General features: G+C 41.0%; 1 protein-coding gene across 1 annotated transcript in view; it reads right to left on the bottom strand.

Moving 5' to 3' along the window:
* Positions 1-115: 115 nt before the first annotated feature.
* Positions 116-27320, bottom strand: part of dennd6aa (DENN/MADD domain containing 6Aa) — an 88292-nt gene continuing 61087 nt past the window's right edge. The window contains exons 13-20 of the mRNA XM_063068045.1: positions 25652-25717; positions 19610-19674; positions 18825-18914; positions 15662-15715; positions 15456-15565; positions 8038-8140; positions 6704-6778; positions 116-1464 (exon numbers count right to left, since the gene is read on the bottom strand). Of these exons, the coding sequence (XP_062924115.1) occupies positions 1333-1464; positions 6704-6778; positions 8038-8140; positions 15456-15565; positions 15662-15715; positions 18825-18914; positions 19610-19674; positions 25652-25717 (695 nt within the window). The 3' untranslated portion in view covers positions 116-1332. The remainder of the gene's footprint in view (positions 1465-6703; positions 6779-8037; positions 8141-15455; positions 15566-15661; positions 15716-18824; positions 18915-19609; positions 19675-25651; positions 25718-27320) is intronic.

Below are 27320 nucleotides of genomic sequence, written 5' to 3'. Positions count from 1 at the left end.
AATAGTAAAACAAAATCATAGATTTAAAGGAAAAACACACATGCTACTAGGAATATGTTTGCACTCTTCCACTGAGTTATGCTTACACAAGTTGTGTTCTTCCAAAATAAATGACCAGACGACTGAGTTATGGCATGTGCTTATCAAATAGCAAGCACTTTAATAGTTTTACACAAAAGGTATACAGTATATTAGATAGAAAACTTAACTGCAAGAGAGATGGGAAATCAAATGTAACCTCTCCAGCAGGAAATGCAAAATATGGAAGTCTATGATAAGATAAATTGAGCTGAAAGAATACACTTGGATGGTAATTGAGGTAGTTGGCAGCATTCACTTTTCTAGGTTATTGATCCATAATTTTGGATTTATAATATAATGCACACACACCCATATTTGTGGATGAACCCTTTGGATATATGCAAACCAAAGTCTTGGTTTCTAGATGTGAATATTGAAAAATATTCTGAAAGAACAGCAGATAATTTTGTGCTCATGATTCTTCCATAAAAACAGCTGCTATTCAAATATTGTGTTGTTTCTACAATATTTGACGGTGCAGAATAATGTTTGCTAATGCACTATTATGATATGCCATGAAGGTATTTATAAGATTCTCATACTTGGTATTTCAAGGGAGAGCAAATCCAGGTTTCGATTATTTATCAACAAAACAAGCAAAATGTATTAAAAATAGTGCAAAGTTTATTAGAAATTTTGTAGAGTTGACTTAATGCTTTGGTAAAAACAAAGCTTGGTCATTTTGATGTTGACCAAAGCATGCTTGTGAATATCCTGATTTCATTCTTAAAAGTTAAACCTCATTTAAATACAAATACTCATAATTCTACAAATTAGTAATATCTTTTCATATGAGAATAGACATTTATATAAAAGTGTAAGTAAATTAAAATATGCATTTGAGCAAATAACCAGTGCTGGCCTTTGCACAGATTTTATATGAATACATAGTCTGCATTACAAATATTAGTAGTAAAACTTCCCTCCATTATTATCCACTGGGAGTACAATACAGACACCAAGCTTATTACTTGGCACCACATTGTGAAACATGATTGTTAAAATAATCAGAAGCATTTCAAACACATACACACTCAGTTTAAACAGTGATTTGTTAGTTTGTTCTACTTCATCGCTATCCCATGCATTACACCCATCCTGATGAATCTTATGAAGAAGCTATATTCTTCATTCCACTTGGTCTTTCCACTTCCCACAGTTATTTTTCTTCCCACGTTATTTTCAGTACTATCTGGAATGTGTATTTGTGCTTGTTCTAGTTAAATGCCTTTAAGAGGAAGCATACAAAGATCATGTTGTGCCATTTTTTAGCAGGATGCTTTGCAAGTCTTCCGGCAGTGATAAAATTATTGCTTCAGTGTGCATTTGCAATTTCTTCAATGTGTCTTGTTTCACAGGAAGGTGATGTTGCTTGGCCTGGAGCTTAATGGAGAGAATGTGTATTAAGAAAATCTCAGTATTCCATAATCATATAACATAACATATTTCAATAATGAAACATATAAGTACAAAATATTTCATGGGAGCAATTAATTTCCTGTTATATGGTGTTATCAATTATTCCATCTTAACAGTTCTTTCACAATTATTTCGTGTGTGATTTTAGTTCTTCCTGCTTTCATTTCCAAATATAGAGCTACATGTTTTGTAATCAAACTGAAAAACAGTGGCATAGAGGCTGGTTTGTGCAGCAACTGTTCCATGGTCAGAAACAAAAAAAAAAGAAAAATCAGTCATTTATAAAATATTCATTGACAGGAATATAAGCATTAATTATGCTAGCACTTCTTTCCTAGGCCTAATTGCTTTTGAGAAGGTTGTGGTGACCAGTGTTTTGAACTGGTGAAGCTACTTGTACAATAGTATAGAGTGATGGTTTCAGAATTTAGAATCAATGATGACGGAGAAACAGCAACATATTCAAAACCAGCATGGTCTGACACTTTCAGAAGAACTTGCAGGAGGTGGTATTCCTGCACACTTGATTATAGTAGGGGAATAGTGGCTGCTGTTGGAGTAGCTCAGAGAATACCTAGCAGTAAACGTGTAACGGTATAACTGGCAGAAGAGCAAACCAGTGTTGGAGGGAATTAACTTTATAGGGTGGGTGGCCAATTAAGTGGTTTAATGGTGTTGTCAGAGATGCTCACATCTTGTCAATTGGAGGGTAATTTGTCACACTCCTATTTTATGGAACGTAGACACTGGAAAGGGTAGTCATTTGCCACAAGTCACTGACCTGAGTATTTATATCAGAGTATTTATATCAAAGTCACTGATCAGAGTATTTATATGACAGTTCCAATTAAGATTCTGATGGTGGGTATTCAGCAATGATGTCCTTGGAAGGATAGACAGTTAACTTGCTTATGTCGGAGATGGCCATTGTCTAGCATCTTTATGGTATGAGTTACTTGCTACATCAGCACAGCTTTAGATGCAAATCAAAAACTCTAGATGCTGGAAATCTGAAATAACTTAGCCTGGAGAATTGAAAATCATCCCCACTTCTGGCCTGGTGATGGCAGGAAGTAACTTGTCCCCATTCCAACCTCACTCCTTCGGAACGCTCTGCTCTCCACTCCCTCCGCACTAATCCTAACCTTATTATTAAACCCGCTGATAAGGGGGGTGCTGTTGTAGTCTGGCGTACTGACCTCTACCTTGCCGAGGCACAGCGACAACTCGCGGATACCTCCTCTTATTTACCCCTCGATCGTGACCCCACTAAGGAGCACCAGGCCATTGTCTCCCACACTATCACCGACTTTATCCGCTCAGGGGATCTCCCATCCACTGCTACCAACCTTATAGTTCCCACACCCCGCACTTCCCGTTTCTACCTCCTACCCAAGATCCACAAACCTGCCTGTCCTGGCCGACCTATTGTCTCAGCTTGCTCCTGCCCCACCGAACTCGTTTCTGCATACCTCGACACTGTTTTATCACCCCTTGTTCAATCCCTTCCGACCTATGTTCGTGACACTTCTCACGCTCTTAAACTTTTCGATGATTTTAAGTTCCCTGGCCCCCACCGCTTTATTTTCACCATGGATGTCCAGTCCTTATATACTTCCATCCCCCATCAGGAAGGTCTCAAAGCTCTACGCTTCTTTTTGGATTCCAGACCTAATCAGTTCCCCTCTACCACCACTCTGCTCCGTCTAGTGGAATTAGTCCTTACTCTTAATAATTTCTCCTTTTGCTCCTCCCATTTCCTCCAAACTAAAGGTGTAGCTATGGGCACCCGTATGGGTCCTAGCTATGCCTGCCTTTTTGTTGCGTTTGTGGAACAATCTATGTTCCGTGCCTATTCTGGTATCTGTCCCCCACTTTTCCTTCGCTACATCGATGACTGCATTGGCGCTGCTTCCTGCACGCATGCAGAACTCGTTGACTTTATTAACTTTGCCTCCAACTTTCACCCTGCCCTCAAGTTTACCTGGTCCATTTCCGACACCTCCCTCCCCTTTCTAGATCTTTCTGTCTCTGTCTCTGGAGACAGCTTATCCACTGATGTCTACTACAAGCCTACCGACTCTCACAGCTATCTGGACTATTCCTCTTCTCACCCTGTCTCTTGCAAAAACGCCATCCCCTTCTCGCAATTCCTCCGTCTCCGCCGCATCTGCTCTCAGGATGAGGCTTTTCATTCTAGGACGAGGGAGATGTCTTCATTTTTTAAAGAAAGGGGCTTCCCTTCCTCCACTATCAACTCTGCTCTTAAACGCATCTCCCCCATTTCACGTACATCTGCTCTCACTCCATCCTCCCACCACCCCACTAGGAATAGGGTTCCCCTGGTCCTCACCTACCACCCCACCAGTCTCCGGGTCCAACATATTATTCTCCGTAACTTCCGCCACCTCCAACGGGATCCCACCACTAAGCACATCTTTCCCTCCCCCCCTCTCTCTGCATTCCGCAGGGATCGCTCCCTACACAATTCCCTTGTCCATTCGTCCCCCCCATCCCTCCCCACTGATCTCCCTCCTGGCACTTATCCGTGTAAGCGGAACAAGTGCTACACATGCCCTTACACTTCCTCCCTTACCACCATTCAGGGCCCCAAACAGTCCTTCCAGGTGAGGCATCACTTCACCTGTGAGTCGACTGGGGTGATATACTGCGTCCGGTGCTCCCGATGTGGCCTTTTATATATTGGTGAGACCCGATGCAGACTGGGAGACCGCTTTGCTGAACATCTACGCTCTGTCCGCCAGAGAAAGCAGGATCTCCCAGTGGCCACACATTTTAATTCCACATCCCATTCCCATTCTGACATGTCTATCCACGGCCTCCTCTACTGTAAAGATGAAGCCACACTCAGGTTGGAGGAACAACACCTTATATTCCGTCTGGGTAGCCTCCAACCTGATGGCATGAACATCGACTTCTCTAACTTCCGCTAAGGCCCCACCTCCCCCTCGTACCCCATCTGTTACTCATTTTTATGCACACATTCTTTCTCTCACTCTCCTTTTTCTCCCTCTGTCCCTCTGAATATACCTCTTGCCCATCCTCTGGGTCACCCCCCACCCCTGTCTTTCTTCCCTGACCTCCTGTCCCATGATCCTCTCGTATCCCCTTTTGCCTATCACCTGTCCAGCTCTCAGCTCTATCCCTCCCCCTCCTGTCTTCTCCTATCATTTTGCATCTCCCCCTCCCCCTTTCAAATCCCTTACTCACTCTTCCTTCAGTTAGTCCTGACGAAGGGTCTCAGCCTGAAACGTCGACTGCGCCTCTTCCTATAGATGCTGCTTGGCCTGCTGCGTTCACCAGCAACTTTGATGTATGTTGTATCTAATCATACGTTGCTTTCAGTTCTAGGTTACTACTGCCTACTTTAGAAATCTAGTGAAAATAAAGCCACTTCCATCAAAGCAAGACCCTCGTGTTCTTCAGGATAAAAGCCTTCAAGCTACAGCTCATTGCTATGCATTCACACAAGCCTTCAGAATTTACTGCACAGTCTCTTTTTGACCTATGAATTTTGGCCAAAGCTATTACCTGAAAGCTCCTGATGACACATTTCGGTCATTGCTTTTGCTCAGTTTGTTCCTGAATGAACACAATTGCTTGACCACACTATCTTTATCATTAAAGCATCATCAGGGATGCATCTCACCCTAACCATGGACTTTTTACTCTCCTCCCATCCGGTAGGTGCTACAGGAGCCTCCGCTCCCGCACCAGCAGGCACAGGAAGAGCTTCTTCCCTGAGGCTGTGACACTGCTGAACCTCTCATCACAGTGCTAAACAGTATTGCATCTGTATTGTACTGTCTCAGTACTTCTATATTTGTGTGCTGTAGCACTTTATTTATTCGCAGTTATTTTGTAAATAACACTATTTGTATTTCTGGTCAGATGCTAAATGCATTTCATTGGCTTTGTATCTGTAATCGGCACAATGACAATAAAGTTAAATCTAATCTAATCTTTAATTGTTTGTCAGCTAATGGTGACAGGAAATTTAGAGGTCATGACTGACAAGGCTAGCTTCTTGCATTTAACACCACTTTATAATCCCCATTTGCAAGATGTTTGATTTGCGTTGTTCTGTATATATGGTCAGACCTGTTCTTTGTATTGATGAGTAACATTTTCATTTAAATTCCATTTTAAATGCAGAAATTTCACATGAAAGTTTGAGAAAAACTACACAAATACAGGAGTTGGTATAGATATTTTGGATTTGGTGGAGGCCTGATCAGTATATGCCAAGCTTAGGAATGCAATACACTTGCCACACACAATAAACTACAAAATCTGACTGTAACATCGACGAAGATTTTTGAAATGAAAACAGAAAATGCTGGAAACACTGAGAGGGTCAGGCAGTATTTGTGGGAAGATAAATTGAGTTACAATTTCAGATCAAATATGCTGGTCACAACTGCATTGCAGATTTCTTTCCCCCACGTTTATTGATTTGATATCTACTGTTGGATCTTCATTTGCCACTGTAAATTGCCCTTAGTGTGAAGCCAAATGAAATTCTGGGAGGGGAGCTGATGGAATTGAGGAAAACTAATTGGGATTAGAGTCATGGGTAATCGATGAATGTTTGACAGTGAGCAAATGGCCTGTTTCCACACTGTATTTCTCTCTGACTATGACTCTAAAGCATTACCTGTCTCAAGTGGAACAATTAAATATGGAAATCAGTATTCTGTAAACAAATAAATGTCAAATTGACACGTTATGTAATTTTAATGAAGACTACACAATGCCACAGGCACGGAAAAAGATTGTGCTTGAGACTGAGTGTCACAGAGCAGTAGATGTGATTCTACAGCACATAAAAATAACTTGCCAAAGCACCTCCTGAAGTCAACATCTGCTCAGTGTGAAAGGAGCCCAACTATGATTAAAAAGTTGTTTTACCCAAGCTCCTATCAGTACACACTAATCATTACACTGCAAATTTAAAATATATTTTATCACAAACATTTACTTCACGTGAATAGGTTGCACTTGCATTTTCCATACCATTCTTAAAGTGGAGTATTTGCTTACTTTTTTCACCTGATACATTTATTTATCACTGTAAATACACAATGTTCTCTTATCAGTATGTTATGGATTGACATTACTTCTAAACTGAAATTCCGTAATATTAGTCTTTAAATAAAAAATGGCATCAAAATTTACTTACTAATTTCTCTTTCAATTTTAGTACTAAATCCACTACCTCAACTTCAGTATGCTTCTGAATCCAGATCAGTAAATCCTAGGAAGGAACAGGTCATATTCAAATTAATCTGAAGACATGATTTAAGGCTCCTCATGAACCATCTGAATATACAGTAACAAGGATAGATACTGGTTTTGCTTAGAAATCAGGGATCAGCAACGGACATAATCTACTCTCTTCAAAATCTGTGCTGGCACTTCCTGATCAACTGAACATTTTCAGATGGTTGGCCAGTCTGTCCCGAGCAACAGCCTGCCCTGGTCCAACTACCAGTGCCTCTACTTAAGACCACAAAATATATTCTAAGAGCAGAATTAGGCACTTGGCCCATCGAGTCTGCTCCACTGTTTAATCATGGCTCAAGGCTGCTTTATTTTCCACTCTCAAGCCCATTCTCCTGTCTTCTCCCCATAACCTTTCATACCATTCCTAATCAAGTATCCATCAACCTCCACAATCAATGAACTGGCTTCCACAGCCATCTGTGCCAACGAATTCCACAGATTAACCACCCTCTGGCTGAAGAAATTCCCCATCTCTGTCCTAAAGAGCTGTCCATCTATTCTGAGGCTGTGCTCTTTGGTCCTAGACTCTTCTACTTTTGGAAACGTCCTTAGGAGGCTGAAGAATTTTCGCATGTCCCTCTGACCCTCATCAATTTTTATTGATGCGCCATTGAAAACATCCTATCCAGATGCATCACAACTTTGCAGGGCTAATACTCTGCCTGTGGCTGCAAGAAACTTCAGACAGTTGTGATCACAGCTCAACACATCACAAAAACCAGCCTTCCCTCCGTGGACTCTGTTTGCACTTCTCACTGCCTCAGTAAAGTAATCAGCATAGTCAAAGAATTCCCTTTCACCCCCCCCCCAACACACACGAACCAAATCAGGCAGAAGATATGAAAGCCCAAAAAACCAGGCTCCAGGACACCTTCTATCCCACTGTTCCAAGATTATTGATCAGTTCCCCAGTATGCAAGATGGATTCTTGACCTCACAATCTTACCTCGTTATGACCTTGCACCTAATGACTACTTGCACTGCACTTGTTAATAAACTGATGTGTATGAATGGATTTGTATACTGACCCTCAGTAAACATGATCGTCATAAACCCATTTATCAATTCCCACTCCTCTTTCCTAACATTAAAAAATGGCTGACTATTCTATAATTTCAGTTTACCTCCCACTTTTCTTTAACAGATGAACAACCTACTGTACAGCAGAACAAAGTATTGTTACAAAGCACAGAACATAGACTACATTTTATTCCCTTTACTTTTACTTACTGCATCACATAAGGCCTCTAGGTGCAAAGCCTCCAGTTTCTGTGTCATTTCCTTCCATCTTGACCGGAACCAACCATCAAAATTTGGTGAATTCAGGAATTGCCTTAATTGAATAAGAAACAAATGTAAAAAGAATAATAGAGCACTGGATGAATATTGCTGTAGACAGTGGACATTTTTGAGTTCTATTTTGTCAATCACAAAGTTAACAGGAAAAGTAAACCCTTGATTCTGTTTGGGAAATGGTCTGTTAGGATGAGCACCTTCAGTGACGTCATTATTGACAAATAACAACTCAAAATTTGTTTTTTTGTGGCCCACGTTCCTTAATACCTAAATTTAAAATTATCAGTTGGGCTAGCACCAACCATAATGATGAGAGTCTAAACTTCTAGTTGCTATAGGATGTACAAGAAGGCCAGAGTCGCCTCTACTTCCTGAAGAGACTGGGGTCCTTTGGAGTGACCACCGCTCCCTGGCCTTTAGCATTATCATGGAAAAGGATAGAATCAGAGAGGAAAGGAACATCTTTAATTGGGGAAAGGCGAATTATGATGCTATAAGGCTAGAACTTGCGGGTGTGAATTGGGATGATGTTTTTGAAGGGAAATGTACTATGGACATGTGGTCGATGTTTAGAGATATCTTGCAGGATGTTAGGGATAAATTTGTCCCGGTGAGGAAGATAAAGAATGGTAGGGTGAAGGAACCATGGGTGACAAGTGAGGTGGAAAATCTAGTCAGGTGGAAGGAGGCAGCATACATGAGGTTTAGGAAGCAAGGGTCAGATGGGTCTATTGAGGAATATAAGGAAGCAGGAAAGGAGCTTAAGAAGGGGCTGAAAAGAGCAAGAAGGGGGCATGAGAAGGCCTTGGCGAGTAGGGTAAAGGAAAACCCCAAGGCATTGTTCAATTATGTGAAGAAAAAAAGGGTGACAGGAGTGAAGGTAGGACCGATTAGAGATAAAGGTGGGAAGATGTGCCTGGAGGCTGTGGAAGTGAGCGAGGTCCTCAATGAATACTTCTCTTTGGTATTCACCAATGAGAGGGAACTTGATGATGGGGAGGACAATATGAGTGAGGTTGATGTTTTGGAGCATGTTGATATTAAGGGAGAGGAGGTGTTGGAGTTGTTAAAATACATTAAGACAGATAAGTCCCCGGGACCTGACGGAATATTCCCCAGGCTGCTCCACGAGGCGAGAGAAGAGATTGCTGAGCCTCTGGCTAGGATCTTTATGTCCTCGTTGTCCACAGGAATGGTACCGGAGGATTGGAGGGAGGCGAATGTTGTCCCCTTGTTCAAAAAAGGTAGTAGGGGTAGTCTGGGTAATTATAGACCAGTGAGCCTTACGTCTGTGGTGGGAAAGCTGTTGGAAAAGATTCTTAGAGATAGGATCTATAGACATTTAGAGAATCATGGTCTGATCAGGGACAGTCAGCATGGCTTTGTGAAGGGCAGATCGTGTCTAACAGGCCTGATAGAGTTCTTTGAGGAGGTGACCAGGCATATAGATGAGGGTAGTGCAGTGGATGTGATTTATATGGATTTTAGTAAGGCATTTGACAAGGTTCTACATGGTAGGCTTATTCAGAAAGTTAGAAGGCATGGGATCCAGGGAAGTTTGGCCAGGTGGATTCAGAATTGGCTTGCCTGCAGAAGGCAGAGGGTGGTGGTGGAGAGAGTACATTCAGATTGGAAGATTGTGACTAGCGGTGTCCCACAAGGATCTGTTCTGGGACCTCTACTTTTCGTGATTTTTATTAACGACCTGGATGTGGGGGTAGAAGGGTGGGTTGGCAAGTTTGCAGACGACACAAAGGTTGGTGGTTTTGTAGATAGTGTAGAGGATTGTCAAAGATTGCAGAGAGACATTGATAGGATGCAGAAGTGGGCTGAGAAGTGGCAGATGGAGTTCAACCTGGAGAAGTGTGAGGTGGTACACTTTGGAAGGACAAACTCCAAGGCAGAGTACAAAGTAAATGGCAGGATACTTGGTAGTGTGGAGGAGCAGAGGGATCTCAGGGTACATGTCCACAGATCCCTGAAAGTTGCCTCACAGGTGGATAGGGTAGTTAAGAAAGCTTATGGGGTGTTAGCTTTCATAAGTCGAGGGATAGAGTTTAAGAGTCGCGATGTAATGATGCAACTCTGGTTAGGCCACACTTGGAGTACTGTGTCCAGTTCTGGTCCCCTCAGTATAGGAAGGATGTGGAAGCATTGGAAAGGGTACAGAGGAGATTTACCAGGATGCTGCCTGGTTTAGAAAGTATGCATTATGATCAGACATTAAGGGAGCTAGGGCTTTACTCTCTGGAGAGGAGGAGGATGAGAGGAGACATGATAGAGGTGTACAAAAGAATAAGAGGAGCAGAGGGATCTCAGGGTACATGTCCACAGATCCCTGAAAGTTGCCTCACAGGTGGATAGGGTAGTTAAGAAAGCTTATGGGGTGTTAGCTTTCATAAGTCGAGGGATAGAGTTTAAGAGTCGCGATGTAATGATGCAACTCTGGTTAGGCCACACTTGGAGTACTGTGTCCAGTTCTGGTCACCTCAGTATAGGAAGGATGTGGAAGCATTGGAAAGGGTACAGAGGAGATTTACCAGGATGCTGCCTGGTTTAGAAAGTATGCATTATGATCAGACATTAAGGGAGCTAGGGCTTTACTCTCTGGAGAGGAGAAGGATGAGAGGAGACATGATAGAGGTGTACAAAATAATAAGAGGAATAGATAGAGTGGTTAGCCGGCGCCTCTTCCCCAGGGCACCACTGCTCAATACAAGAGGACATGGCTTTAAGGTAAGGGGTGGGAAGTTGAAGGGGGATATTAGAGGAAGGTTTTATACTCAGAGAGTGGTTGGTGCGTGGAATGCACTGCCTGAGTCAGTGGTGGAGGCAGATACACTAGTGAAGTTTAAGAGACTACTAGACAGGTATATGGAGGAATTTAAGGTGGGGGCTTATATGGGAGGCAGGGTTTGAGGGTCGGCACAACATTGTGGGCTGAAGGGCCTGTACTGTGCTGTACTATTCTATGTTCTATGTTCTATGTATGCAGGCCTCTCCTTCCCATGTTCTACCAGTTTGTTGCCACCAGTACAATCTTCTATGTGGTGGTGTGTTGAGGCAATGGCATCAACATGGGTGATGCCAACAGGCTCAGTAAACTGATTAGAAAGGCTGCCTCTGTTATAGGAGTCAAACTGGACACACTGGAGGCTGTGGTAGAACAAAGGACCCTACAGAAAATCCTGGCAATTCTGGACAATGTTACTCACCCTCCGCATGCAACCTTGGCTGAATAGAGGACTACTTTTAGTAACAGACTAAGACAACTGCGCTGCTCCAAAAAGCACTATATTAGATCATTCTTACCCTTGGCCATTAGGTCCTATAATGAGTCAAACTATAACCGGGGAGGTGATGATCTCTCTCCTGTTTTCTACGGTGACACTGTAATTTCCTTTGGGATCAATAAAGTATCTATCTATTATTTTTAACTTCACCCCTGACAAGCCTGGCTCTATCAACCCATAGAAATTATTCGGTTGACACATCAACTCACAGAAATAATTCCATTCTATCTGCCCTATCAGTATCCCCAGTACTTCTAAAAACTTTGATTTATTCACCCTTCAATTTCCAACATATACATTCCAAGTTTGTACAATCCCTCCTTATAATTTCATACTTGGTGTCCAGTATCATTCCAGGAAACCCCTGCCACATTTCCTTAAAACTACAGCAACTAGCTTTCATTATCAAATTATATTTGTTATTTTCAAAACAAAGATATGTGCAGCCTTTGATTATTGATATTCTTTTTCACTTATATTCAATTTAATGAATCTATTAATATCTCCAAAGTGACTAAATTTTAACAGATATGAACTACTGTTAACAAATCCCTGTTGGCACTTTCTGGTAAGCTGAATATTTCCAAATGGCTAATTGTTACACCCTTATCTATAGACTTTCATTTCCTGACAACAATTGTTTGGCTAACTGGTTTATAATTCCTTGTTTTTTTTTCCAACTCAATTCAAAAATTACATGCATAGTTTCTCTAAAGTTAAGAATGGTTTCTGAATTGAAAGAATTTGGGAAAAGTACGGTCCTTTACTCCAACTTGCTTCCTGTAAAACCCCAGAATGGAACCAGTGAGAATTTGTCACTATTAATTCCTTGGCATGTTCGGGATGCTATTCCTTTACTACAAACAGTGACACACAGTAATTACTCAGGAAGGGTGATTTCCCTAAAAATGAAACCAATTTCTCTTTCTACAAATGCCATCCGACTGGCTGTGTTCTTCCAGCAATTGTAGGCAGCCATCAATCCCGGGGGGATCATGGGTTTGCGCCTCTGGTGGACTGTGTCCTCTCCAGGGCAGGAAGATTTGAAGAACTGTCTGTTTCCTATGCAGTGGGTTCCCCCTCTTCACATGACTGATGTGGTCCAAGGGAAGGGCAAGCACCGATACAGCCAGGCACCAGTGTCGTCGCAGAGGTTGCCAGAGTGAAGTTGTAATCAACATCAAACTGCCTTAGGGACCCCAGCTCCGGATTTCTTCCTCGGGGTTTACTCCTAAAGCCTTTCTCATGGGTGGGTATGGCCGTAAAGCAGTGGAGGTTTAAAATCAGAGTTTTCCTTCTCTAGCAATACTACTTATTAAACAATTATCAATTCGACAGGCACTCAATTCTAATAGAATTGTAAAATAATTTGGGTATTATGGGTACTTGCAAGCATCTTCTTGAGGTCCTGCTACTCTGCTAATTGAGACTTCGGCAGTGCCAGACTGTTAGGCTTTCTGGACTATTGGATGTTAAACTTCTAATATGTTGCACACTAATGTAAGTTTTTCAGTCACCCGGATGAGTCCAAAGGGAGAACAGTAACCAGGGCCCCACTGAGTGTAAGTGGAGTGCATGAAACAGCAGACGAGTCAGATGTTGATCACTTGGAATTTTGGAATAATCAGATTAAGGGTTATTGCAGTTTTGCCATACACATTTAGAATCTTATCTCTTCTTTAATGTTTCCGAATTGCCAGGATCTATACTGATCTGAGAATGAAATTCATTTAGCCAACAATGCATTTTTAACACCACAGGTAGCATGAACGGGCTCAGTGAATGGGATTTAAAAAATCATAACATTTTTCTTGACACGTGATCCGTAAATTCAACAGGGGATGGGTGTTGTGGGAAGAAATGGACTGAAGGATTACTTTATGAAGATTTTATCTTTTGATTTGGAATCACCTCAACTATATACAAACATTTTACACATTAGAACACAATCAAATGCTCAAACACTGGTGTTGTATTCCCATTCAAATAAGAGTAAAATATTCAGCAATTAGAGCACCCACAAGACAACAAATATTCAAAGTCACAAGCTACTAAATTTGGTAATGAGAAATACATAAATATTGATACAACTTGAAGGGTAGAGAGGAAAAGTGATTGGAGTGAGGAAGCAGGCACAGAAGGAAACTTGTTGAAGATGTTGACCAAAGTCTCTGGCAGTATTCTTGCAGGGATAGCTTAACTTAAAAATATATTTTTAATTTTTAAAAATTATTTTACATGTAAATAATTATTCTAATTAAATAATAACATTTACAAAAACCTTAATAAAATTTCACTTGATTTTGAATAAACTGCAAATTATTTTGGTGAAGCATTGCAAGAACACAAGAGATAAAAGCAAAGTAGAATACTTAGTTCCGAGAGTCTGCTCCATCATCCAACATCGTGGATTTCGCCAGTATGAAAAGAATCTGTGGATTTCAGCCTCGACTAGGCATCCACAGCTCTTCCGGAGAAAGAATATAAATTATATACAAAACTTTGCACAGAGGTTTCTGTTCATCACTGTCCTAAATAAACCATTCATCTTGAGATCATGTTTTCAAATTCTGGATTACAGTTTCATGGTATCTATCCTATCAATTCCTTCTCAAAACTTGATGCTTCAATGAGTTTGTTTTTCATTCTTCAAAGCACTAGTGAGTACAGGCCAATTATAATTCCATCCTGTAGCATCTCTACATATCACTGGATTGAATCTAAAATACTAAGGCACACTTAACCTGCAGGTACAGAAGCCAAAATCTTACCCGGCACATTGAATGAAACCTTTGTGAATTCAGCCAAAGTAATCACAAGTTCCCCTTTACCTTCCCTACGTTATCTCTCAATATTCGTTAATGCCTGTTATCTACTGTATTTAATGTCCATTACAGCTTCTCATCATTATCTCAATAGGACACACGTTAGACATTGTACTCTTTTCTCTTTACTTGTTGCATAGAATATTACAATTATATTTATGCTTTTTGCTAATTTCCTCTCAAGCCATTTTCTCTGAGAACTGTTTATTTTTTGCTGCTTCTTAAAACTTTTCCAAAACGCAGTTTTACCATGATTTTTTGCAACATCTTAAAAGCATTTTCTTTTAGTTAATTATCCCGAACTTCCTTATTGCTGATGAATAGATCATCTTTCCAGTAAGGTTTTTATTTCTCAATTGAATATGTACTTCTTTAAATACCTGTCATTATTTCTCTACTCCTTTAATCAGCGATTCCCAGTATACCTTAGTCAATACAGCCTTCATACTTGCATATCTCACTTTATAAGAGTTCTAAAGTCTAGTTTCTAAATGATGTTTTTTTGAACTGCAAAGAGATGTTTTCTGTGAAGAAGTCCCTTATTTTAAAGTTATTAATTTTCCCATCTCAGTTTACAGATAAAATTCAAGACTGCTTGTTGTATAGCTCCGTGGTCCAATCATTTATGAACAATGCATATTTCAAGTTTCAATCTGAAACCAAATTTCCTTGCTTTGGACTTTTTTTTAAAACATATCCATTCAATAGTTCATTGTGCATGGATCCTTTTGAGTGCCTTTCAAGGCTTTCCCTTGCAGCTCAGGGTTTGATCCTTCTAACGTAACGTGATTAATGAAGCAAAGATATAGTATTACATATTTTCCATCATATTTTAAAAGGTTTGTTGGATTTCCCCCTAAATATTTCATTCTCCATCATTTTTATGTTTCCCATTTGATTAGGACTTATATTAATTTTATCTGAACACTGATACTGAATCTCTTACTAACTCTTCCTTCAGTTAGTCCTGACGAAGGGTCTCGGCCTGAAACGTTGACTGTACCTCTTCCTAGAGATGCTGCCTGGCCTGCTGCGTTCACCAGCAACTTTGATGTGTGTTGTTCATAGCCACTTATTTGTTTTTGTTGAATACCTTATTATCTATTTCATTAGTCAACTAATTCACTGGGTTGTTCTCTTATTTTACGCTTTCAAACTCTAATTTTTAAGCCATGGTTACAAAAACATCTTAAATTTTTTAGTGTGTACTGCAAGTTGATCAGTCACTACCTACCTGTAAAGACCTATCCAATCTCCCTTCAACTTGGAGGTGAGCTGAGGTCCTGCTTTTTCCAGTGTTTTCATGAACTCTTCTTCACTGAATGGCTTTAACTGCGGAGGACTCTGAATCAGGCATTAAATAAAATTGAAAATCACAAGTTATAAAGACATGAATAAAAATGAATGATTTTCTGAAGAAGTTTAAAAATCCTCACTTACTTTCCATGGTGAAATACTCTTTTGTAAAGGCATCAAACTGGCTACATATCGTTCCTGAAACAAAATTTGTATAATTCATAGTGAGAAAATACTTAACTAGTTCAAAAAAATTCCTCAAAATTATTTTCTTCCTCATGCACTGTATTACATCTAAGCAGACTTAAACCAATTTCTCTAAAATGTGGATTATTTAACTTCAGAACAATGTGTAAATAATCTGGATTAATCACTTACAGAACCCACAGTGACCAATAAATTGCATTTTCTTTTCAAAACTACATTAAAAGGATTAAAATAAAACAGATTTCAAAACAAAAGTTTTTCTTTACCCCAACGTTTTGAATGAAATATCTGACACATGTCTGTGGTGACACTGAAGACTGCAGATGCTGGAATCTGGAGCGAAAAAAAACTAAAAGTATAAGAGGAACTCAGTGGGTCAGGCAACATTTGTGAAGAGAAAAGGCCAGTCGATATTTCACATTGAGAATGCAAAATGCCGACTGGCTATTTCTTTCCAAAGATGCTGTCAGACTCCCTGAGTTCCTCCATCATTATGTTCCTTGCTGCATATCTGCGGTGGTCAGCCTTTTAAAATACAATAACACCAGAATTATTTCCTTGTTTGTTCATTCAGGACTTCTAGTTATTTGATGAATAGATTAAATAGCTATAAAGTTCCAGCTCTGCGAGTGAGGAAAGGAGGTATATTAAATGCAATTTCAAACAATTTAAATTAGGCTTCAATGTTTTTAATGGTTCAAAAATGTGAACATTTACTGTTCACGCTGACACACGGAGGAATGCTTGTTTTGCTAAGCCACTGTAAGAGCTATTGTCAATGCCACAAGAAGTGCAGAACAGAATATGAGTTAACTGGAGGAAAAAAGTGAAAATACGGACCAGTTGCAAACAAAAGAACTGCACAGCTAGGACAGCTGCTGCCTCACAGCACCAGAGACCCAGGGTCAATCCTGATCTTTTACACTGTCTGGCCGGAGTTTGTCCGCTCTCCTTGTGACCATGTAGGAATCCTCTGTGTTCCTTCCTGCCTTAAAATGGTAATTGTAAATTGCTCCTAGTGTCTAGGAAAGTGGTAGAATCTTGAGGGAGTTTGTGAGTATGTGGAGAAAATAAAGAGTGGGATTAATGTGCCCATGGGTGACCGATGGTTAGTGTAAACTTGCAGGCAGTGAGGCCTGTTCCCTGCTGTATGACTGGCTCTAAAAGGACTCAGGTACTCTGACATTAACTTGATTAAAAGAGTACCAGTGAGAAAGATTATGCAGGTCAAATATTTTCAGTCAGATTTACTTATCACATGTATATCAAAGCATACAGTGAAACATGTTTGCATTAACAACCAACACAGCTGAGGATGTGCTGGGGGCAGCCTGGAAGTGTCACTGCACATTCCAGTGCTAAATTAGCATGCCCACAATGCTCGGCAGAACAACATAGAACACAGAACACAACAAGCAACAAAACAAGCCCCTTTCCTCCCTCCCACCCACACAGTGATGGTCCTCCAATTCCAGAACAGGCCTCTGGGCTTCAGCCATTGGGCTATGACTTCCGATGGACCTATGGACTTCAGTCTTCAGTATCGAGCCCCGGACTAGCTGATGATGGGACCCTGCAGCTCGAACTCTGAGCACACTGACTGACTGGCCCTTGTGCCTCCTGCTGTCATGGACAAGCACCAATCTGGGACGACCGACAACAATGAAAGTCCTTCTTCCCAACGTCCACAATGCTGGCCTTGAGTGCGGAGCAGAGGTCCCGATTCCAGATGTCTTTCGTCACCCATCCATATCGCTGACCTTTGAACACGGACTGGAGGCCTGACCTCTAACTCCTCCACATCTATCTACCCAAATCACAGTCCCTAAACCCTAATCTGACCCCTAACTCTCCTCTATGTCCCCAAATCCATCCCTACAAACTAGAAAAAAAACTAAGTCTGTGTCACGATCTCGACAGAGACTGCAACTTGGTGTCATCTTTAAGTATGGTTTGTATGAAGTATATACATGTAAACATATGAACATTATGAAAGTAGGTGCTGGCAGTCTTGAAAAGCATTGAGGTGGTCAAATCCCTAAGGCCTGACCGTGTGGGAAGCAAGGGAACAAAGGCTGGACCTTGGCAAAGATTTCATCAGCCACGGGTAAGGTACTGGAAGACTGGAGTGTGGCCAATGTTTAATTAAGCAGGGCTGCAAAAACAAGCTAAGAGAGCCTAACATCCTTAGTGGGTAAGTTACTGGGCAGATTCTGAGAAACAGGATCCATCTGCATTTAGGCAAGGACTCATTAGGGATAGTCAACATAGTTTTGTTAATGGAAAATTGTTTCTCAAATTTGATTGAGATCCTTGAAGAGGTGACCAAGAGGATTGCTGTGACCAGGGTGATAGACGTTGCCTATGTGGTCATTTGCAAGGCCTGGAGAGTGCTATGGAGCAGAGAGAGCCAGGGGGAGAAGTACATAGGTTCCTGCAAGTGGTGATGCACGTAGATAATGTGGTGAAGGTAGCAAATAGCTTGTCTGCCTTCACTGGTCTGTGCATTGAGTAAAAGACATCGGTGAGATTTGATTTGGAATGTTATGTGCACTTCTGGCTGCCATGTTGTAGCAAAAGTGTGACCCCGTTAGAGAGGATGCAGAAAAGACTCACAAAGATGTTGCCAGGACTGGAAGATTTGAGTTACAAGGAGAGACTAGTTAGGCTGGGACTGTTTTTCCTGGTGTGAAGGAGTTTGAGGGATGACCTTATAAGGTTTATAAAATCGTGAGTCACAGACTCCCTCCCATCCTCCACCCCCAGAAGGCAGGGATCTTTAAAACTGGATGGCAAAGATTTAAAGAGAGAAGGGAAAGTTCTAAAGGGGGCTATTAAGTTTATCAACACGGAGGATGGTGGTACATGGGATGAGCTGCTAAAGGTTAGTGGTAGAGGCAGGTACAATTACCACATTTCAAAGGCATTTGGATAAACACGTGGATAGAACAGGTTCAAAGGAAGATGGGACAAATGCAGGCAAATGGCACGAGCTCAGATAGGCTCCTTGGTCTGCACGGATAAGTTGGGCCAAAAGGCCCGTATTTGTACGGTACAACTCCTGACATTTTGAAAGCCATTTTCAATTAAGTTAACTTACTAGTGGAATGATGAAACTTTGAGTCAGTTCCAAGAAGTAACGTCTAAGAATTACACTCTGAGCTTCTGAAGGACGCTTTTGTTGTATCCCCTGTAGGGAGACAAATATATTGTGGTTTACAAGGATATAAAGATTTCCATTTCAAAACAGAATCGCAAATTTTGTCAACATAGTTTATTGATTTAAAAAGTGAATTACTTACACCTCCTGAGATAACAAAACAATTTTAAAGGCACATCCAATTCTATATAATTTAGGGAATATCTAGGTAAGAAATGTTTATGTGGATAATGCAAAAAAATATCTTTTATTATTATTTGAGAGTACCTGTACCAGACTTTTAAAATCATATTTCCTATACAGTTTCTGAATATGGTCTTTCACATCTACGTTTTTAGGATGTGCACGATAACTAGAAATGTAAAGTGATAGCGAAGTGAGCTGGTACTTCAAAACTGGAATGGAATCCCGGTCATTTTATGTGGAAGAAGTTTTTTTGCTAATATAAAAAAGATTGTGCATAATTGTACATCTGGGCAACCTCAATGAAATTCATAACATCAACTTCTTTAAAAATATGACATCAGGCTAGTGTTTACACACTGCAGCTGTAGGGACTGAAAAAGTCATTGACACTGTGATACTGTGGACATTGTTCTGGAATGTAGGAGCATTTACTGAGGCATTGCAAAGGGAATTACTCATCCTCTGTGACTGTGCACCATACAACAGCTCATAAAAAGTTACTAAGAAAAGTGACTGATTATTCACCATTTAAAGCCTACCTTCTGCAGTTGTTTTATTATATCCTCATCTCTGCTCAGATATGTTTTATAGGAAGTGTACACACCTGCAGAAAAATATACAATATTGATATCAGAAATATTATCTTGTCTGTATAAGATGATAACATGACTAGTAACAGTCAGTAATCAATTAGTCAATGAAGAATTGTGTGAACAAATTGAAAGTGCGAGTGTTCTGAACTGGCATCTAGCAAATCTCATTTGATCTTTCCTTGTCACGCCCAGTCCATGAGCACAGACTTCCAGGCATGAGTAACTCCAAATGTTCAGCAAACAGAGAATTTTAAACCTGTCTATTATCAAATTCTCACATCACTCAAAGATTCTGAAATAAACCAGTGTGTTAGCAATGCTACTAATATTTCAGACATTTAACTAAAGTATTAAATCAATATTGAAATATTAAAATTTAAAAACAGCAGATTCTGAAAATGTGAAACAAAAAAATTGCTCTAAGTCATCAGGTCAGGCAGAAGCTGTAGAGTGAGAAAGAAAGTCAATGTTTCAATATTAACTGTTTCTCTTCACAATGTGCTACCTGATCTCTGAGTATTACCAGCACTTCATTTTTATGATTAAATATATATCTACATTTGTAATAGCACCGCTTGCCTAACTTTCCTCATTCACACTCAATAGTTGGTGGAAAGGTAAATATGATTTGGCACATGAAAACACTCTAGCTTTTATTTTCCTCATTACCTCCCCTTTCCAGTATACCTGACAGGGTGGCTCACTATATTAACCAAGAGCAGGATGAAATTCAACAGCTTAAATTGGCAAAACTTCTCAACAATATTGAAAGGCAAGTGAATGATTGTGCCTGGTGTTTCTGGGACTAAATTTTCAAATTTGATCTCATTTGTACTTATGCTCAAGATACTGGAAAATACAAGTTTTTCAATGCAAATCCACAGGCAAAGACAATGTTATAGGAAGTGACGGCTCGTTATCTCCAATTTGCTGATAACTGTTCTCAAGAAATCACAATCGCATCTAAAATAGAACAGCATTTTGCCTGCACTTACTGTGTTTGGTCTTATATTCAACATCAAGAAGAATTGATGAACCACATACACCAGAAAAGTCTTACCTAGAGGCCATCATTACAGTGAGCTTCTAAACCTTCCAGTTAGAGGATAGTGGTCAACTACCCTAGCAGCACACAGTCATTGGTAGCTCAAATTTGATGAGATAAATGCCAGACTTGGCAAAGCAACAGTATCCTTCAGCAGCTCACATGCAAGTGTATAATACTTTGAGTGACATTGGCAAGGTCTTTTATCACAGGTTTTGGAAATCAAGAACTAGAGGAAAAAGATTTAAGTAGAGTCAGTAGGGAGGTAATAGATTTGACATTGTGGTCTCTGCCCATATCCCACATGAGTCATCTGTTGTCGGCCCCCAACCAACACATATTCCACTCTCCCCTCCTACCCCTCCTCACAGTCCCCCACCCTGCTCTCATGACTATACCCCTTCCCCACACGAAACCACCACAGTGGGCTTCACAGCTGAACAGTTGAGAAGACAGCTGAAACGTCTCAACCCAAGCAAGGCTGCAGGACTGGATGGTGTCAGCACCAGGGTGCTCAAAGCCTATGCCCCTCAGCTATGTGGAGTACTTCACCATGTCTTCAACCTGGACCTGAGGCTCCTGAGGTTTCCTGTGCTGTGGAAGACGTCCTGCCTCGTCCCTGTGCCGAAGACGCCACGCCCCAGCGGTCTCAATGACTACAGACCGGTGGCATTGTCCTCCCACATCATGAAGACCATGGAGAGACTTGTTCTGGAGCTGCTCCGGCCTATGGTCAGGCCACACTTAGATTCCCTCCAGTTCGCCTACCAGCCCCGACTAGGAGTTGAGGATGCCATCGTCTATCTGCTGAACCGTGTCTACGCCCACCTGGACAAGCCAGCGAGCATTGTGAGGGTCGTTTTTTGACTTCTCCAGTGTGTTCAACACCATCCGCCCTGCTCTGCTGGGGGAGAAGCTGACAGCGATGCAGGTGGATGCTTTCCTGGTGTCATGGATTCTTGATTACCTGACTGGCAGACCACAGTACGTGTGCTTGCAACACTGTGTGCCCAACAGAGTGATCAGCAGCACTGGGGCTCCACAGGGGACTGCCTTGTCTCCCTTTCTCTTCACCATTTACACCTCGGACTTCAACTACTGCACAGAGTCTTGTCATCTTCAGAAGTTTTCTGATGACTCTGCCATAGTTGGATGCATCAGCAAGGGAGATGAGGCTGAGTACAGGGCTATGGTAGGAAACTTTGTCACATGGTGTGAGCAGAATCATCTGCAGCTTAATGTGAAAAAGACTAAGGAGCTGGTGGCAGACCTGAGAAGGGCTAAGGCACTGGTGACCCCTGTTTCCATCCAGGGGGTCAGTGTGGAGATGTTGGAGGATTACAAATACCTGGGGATACGAATTGACAATAAACTGGACTGGTCAAAGAACACTGAGGCTGTCTACAAGAAGGGTCAGAGCCGTCTCTCTTTCCTGAGGAGACTGAGGTCCTTTAACATCTGTCGGACGATGCTGAGGATGTTCTATGAGTCTGTAGTGGCCAGTGCGATCATGTTTGCTGTTGTGTGCTGGGGCAGCAGGTTGAGGGTAGCAGACACCAACAGAATCAACAAATTCATTCGTAAGGCCAGTGATGTTGTGGGGATGGAACTGGACTCTCCGACGGTGGTGTCTGAAAAGAGGATGCTGTCCAAGTTGCATGCCATCTTGGACAATGTCTCCCATCCACTACATAATGTACTGGTTGGGCACAGGAGTACATTCAGCCAGAGACTCATTCCACTGAGATGCAACACAGAGCGTCATAGGAAGTCATTCCTGCATGTGGCCATCAAACTTTACAACTCCTCCCTTGGAGGGTCAGACACCCTGAGCCAATAAGCTGGTCCTGGACTTATTTCCTGGCATAATTTACATATTACTATTTAACTATTTATGGTTTTATTACTATTTAATTATTTATGGTGCAACTATAATGAAAACCAATTCCCCCCGGGATCAATAAAGCATGATGTGAGGCAAGTACTCAGCCTCATCTCCCTTTGCTCTGTGTTCAGTATATAGAATAAATATAGGTGGCACGGTAGTGTAGCGGTTAGCACAATGCTTTACCGTGCAGCCGGTCCGGGATCGATTCTCACCTCTGCTTGTAAGGAGTTTGTACATTCTCCCCATGATCGCATGGGTTTCTCCCCACAGTCCAAAGGCATACTGGTTGGTAGGTTGAAGGGCTGGAAGGGCCTATTCCACGCAGTATCTCAATTAAAAAAAAACTCCAGAGGAAGTGGTTGAGGCAAGTGCATTAACAGTAATTTAATGGCTCTAGGGCAAGTCTATGGACAGGAAAGGCTTTGAGGAAAATGGACGGGTTTAGATGGGAATCTTGGTCAGCATCAACCAGTTGGGCTGAAGGGTCTGCTTCAATGCTGTACATAGAGTGATGAGTCATCAAACAAAACTGTTGAGTTGCTAGCCCTGAGAAATGCATTAACAATAATTATATTTATGACATTCAATTAATCCTATATCTTATGATCTTATGGTCTTATATTTATGACATTATTATAAAAGACGAAATACTTTCTCGTTAGCAGCCTGAGATAAATGATGAGGATACAATAACAAGAGAAGGCTCTGCACAAAAGGGTCGTTCATGAACAGATATCTCAATCTCGCAGATAAAGTGGGAAAACCATGTGATCAGGATTACCAAAGAAAACCTTATATGGGGAAGTTGAGGGAGAGAGCAGGAGAACTTTCAAGTCATCCTTGAAGTGTTCCAACACTGATCAAGAATCTTGGGAGGACCTTGTTCATAATTTCTCCTTGTGTAACTTCATAAAATTGGATCCATAGACGACGAGCAAAGGACAACTTACGCTGAAGCTGCAAACATACCCCAACTGCATCATGTCCATTATAAGTTATGCAACCCAAAGTAGATTCCCTTGGTCAGAATGCAAGGACAGACGGCAGCACAAACTGGCCTGCTAGGTCACTCATACTCACAAGCATTCTGAAACAGCATCTAATGATCCGTGGCAAGTGATCTCGCAATGCACCAGATCAAAGCTCTGCAATCCGGTACATCTATTTATGAATGGCTGTAAACAATTAAGCAGCATATGGAAGGAACAGACTTCAAAAATACCCCACCACAGAGTGCAACATGTCAATGGAAAGAGGCCAAAACCACATACACCCAGAAGAACCAAAAAGATGATTCACGTCAGCTTTCTCGTGAGATCCCCATCAATACAGGGATCTCCCAGCAGCTAATTCAATTCACTCCACCTGATTTCAAAGAACAGGTAAAGGCACTTGGCTGGGGGACCAGACAACATCCCAGGTTAAGACCCAAGACCTACTACTAAGCTTAAGCACTACTAAGAGTTGCACCCTAAAACAAGCTGCATCTCCAGTCAACTGTTCCAGTGCAGTTACAACACTGGTAGCTACATCACAATGTGCAAAATTGCCAGATTATTTCCGATTCACAAGTGTGAGCTGCCTGCAAAACATTGACGTATATCATGAGCTTGATGACTTCACTCACAACTGTGAACTCATTCCACAACCTATAGCCTCCATTTCAAGGACCCTACAACCCAAGTTCTGAATTATTTTGTTTCTTTGCACAATTAGTCCTCTTTTTTGCACACCGTCTTTATGTATAGTTTTTCATAAACTCCACCGTATTTCTTTGTTTCCTGTAAATACCTGCAAGGAAATGAATCTAAAGGTAGTATATGGTAACATATATGTACTTTGATAATAAATCTATTTTGACTTTGACAAATAGGAAATTATTATTTGTGTAATTGTGGCCTAGTCTATGTTTAATTATTGACAAAGAGGTGGAAGACACGGTTGATGAAGCTATCAGCAGTATTTGCATCAAGGCAGTATTTAAGGGAGTGTGACATCAAGGAATTCTGGTAAAACACCTCAGTGGTTGGAGTCATGCATCACACGAAGGACAGTTGTGGTTGTCATAGTCAGTATATCACGGCAGAAGTGTCTCAGGGAAGCGCCTTCAGATCAATCAGCTGTTTCATTAATGAACTTTGTTCCACAATATCAATGGGGGGAGAGGGAATGTTCAGTGATGACTGTAATGTTCAACACCATTAGCAACCTTTCATTACATGAACGTGCAGCAAGACCTAAACATTATTCAAACATGGGCTTACACGTAGCAAGTGAGATTCATGACACAGAGTGCCGTGTAATATTTATTTCCCAGAAGAGAAAATCAAATCATCATAATCTGTGGCATTACCATCGCTAAGTCCCAAAGATCACTATTGATCAGAAACTCATCTCAGCTAGCAACAGAAATATCATGGCGACAAAAGCAAGTCAGAGAAAGTATCATGCGTCAAGAGACTCAATTCCTGACAACGTAATGTATTTCCATTACCTTCAGACCACAAGAGTGTGATTAAGTATTCTTCACTTGCTTGGACAAGAGCAGTCCGAATACCTCAAGATGACTAAGTTTCCATTAACCCTGCTGACATTCACTCCAAGCACTTCTGCTACACAGTGGCTTGAAAGTGCACCACACACATAATGAAGTGCAATATTTCACACAGGGCTATGCAGGTAGTACCCTCCAGTCCCGCCAAAGTACCAAGCTCTGCAGGCACGTGAGTACAGCACCACCTGCAGGTTCCCCACTACTACTCATACTCATCACTGGGCCTTCATTGTCACTGGGTCTAAAACCTGGAATTTCATGCTTGAACTGTCAACTTGAAGCACTGTATTCCTACTGGTGAAAGTACTTTCACAATGCTCTTAATCACCACCCACAAGGGCAAGTAAGAATGGGCAATAAATGTCAGCACTGCAAGTAACTCCCAGATTCCATAAACCAGACTACAATGTCACTACCATTTTTAAACGGAGCACGAATGACCAAACAAGTAATTGAGTTAACAACTGGTAACTCTCTAAACAAGTCAATGGTATATAGTACCTGGCTTGGAATCCAAAGTCTTAAGATTTTTCAATTTCTTCACTTTGACCTGTTTTGGAACATCACCTACAACAGAAAAAAGATCAGATTAGTTCTATCAAGGGAATGGAAAGGTAATAAAGGGATGGTGAAAAGAAAGGAAGGGAAGGGAAAACAGATTTAAAACAACATAAGAACATCCATTTTGTTTTCATCAAATACATTAAACTTTGACGCAGCAGTTCATACACTTATCTTTTAAAGTTTTAGTTCCAATTAGAAAGTGGAACATATTTAAACTGATAATAAATCATCTTTATTGCATTCTGTAACTGTGCTAATTGATTTTTGTTGAGTGAAAACTGGAAAGCTGAGAAGCAAGCACACCTGCATTCTGAAATGGAGCCTTTTTAAAACAGAACTATCTGGCTCAGATATACAGAGTGAGAATACTTAGTTCTGAATACTGGATAACTTATGAGAAAAAAACAAGTGGAAAACAGACTATATAGGATGTATGTACACAAAATTATTGGTCTCACCAAAATCATAAAATATAAAATGCTATACTATGGGTATTGATCAGAAAGTTTTGCAACTTGTGGGAAAGGTGCCTCAGGCTGGGAGGTAATAGGTGAAATGCTGAAGGTGATGGAATCCGATAGGAGAGAAAGGTAGAGTATGGAATAAAGGGAAAAATATCAAGAGGGGAACTAGTGGGAGGTTGATGGGCAGAAGGAGAGGGTGGGGAGGGGAAGAGATATGGTGAAGGGAGCCAGATGGATCTGCAAGAGGAAAAAAGGGGAAAGGGACAGAGGGGGAACAGGTACCAAAAACTGGAGAATTCAACATTCATTCCGTCAGGCTGGAGACTACCAAAGCAGAATATGAAATGCCATTCCTCTAATTTGGGTTTAGCCCCGACTTGCAGTAGAGGAAGCAGAAGGCAGACATGTTGGTGTGGAAATGTAAAGGAGAATTAAAAGAAAAAAATTCAAGATAAAGAAAATTCAAGATTGTTTAATGTTATTTCTTGTATTCAAGTGTAAAGGAAAACAAAATAATTGTTACCCCAGATCTGATGCAGCACAAGAATAATAAAAACACAATAAATATAAATGCATAAGGTTGCTTATATACACAGATTGTATGTCCGTATGTGATGCTAGACTGAGCATATGTGACTGACAGGAAATAATAGAGCAGTGATGGAGTTAGTGGGTGATCAGCTTTACTGCACGGGGAAAGTAACTGGTTTCGAGTCTAGTGATTCTGGTGTGGATATTACATCGTCTCCTTTCTGATGGGAGTGGGACAAACAGTTCATGAACAGGGTGGCTGGGATCCTTCATACCGCTAATGGCACTTTTGGCAACCACTATGGCAAAATAGTTAGCAACTGAGAGATCCAAACAACCATGGCAGATGGAGCAAAGTTACTCAGTGAAACAATCACCCAATCTGTGTTCAATTTCATTGGTGTAGAGGATGTGTCAACTGAAGGCTAGTTATTTCTCTATTAGGCAGCAGCAAGGAAGAAAAAGAACAAAAAACCTTTGAAAATGGAACAGGTGAAAAAGAAGTCTATTTCATATCAGGCATAGCTCACAATCTTCTGATGGATAATTTAGACATGTCAGACACATGATGAAACAATTTAATTAGCTACCTATCAAGTTGGATGTATAAA

The sequence above is a fragment of the Mobula hypostoma genome, chromosome 15, assembly GCF_963921235.1.
Source record: "Mobula hypostoma chromosome 15, sMobHyp1.1, whole genome shotgun sequence".
Classification (NCBI taxonomy): Eukaryota; Metazoa; Chordata; class Chondrichthyes; order Myliobatiformes; family Myliobatidae; genus Mobula; species Mobula hypostoma.
This window is presented reverse-complemented; position numbering and strand designations above follow the sequence as displayed.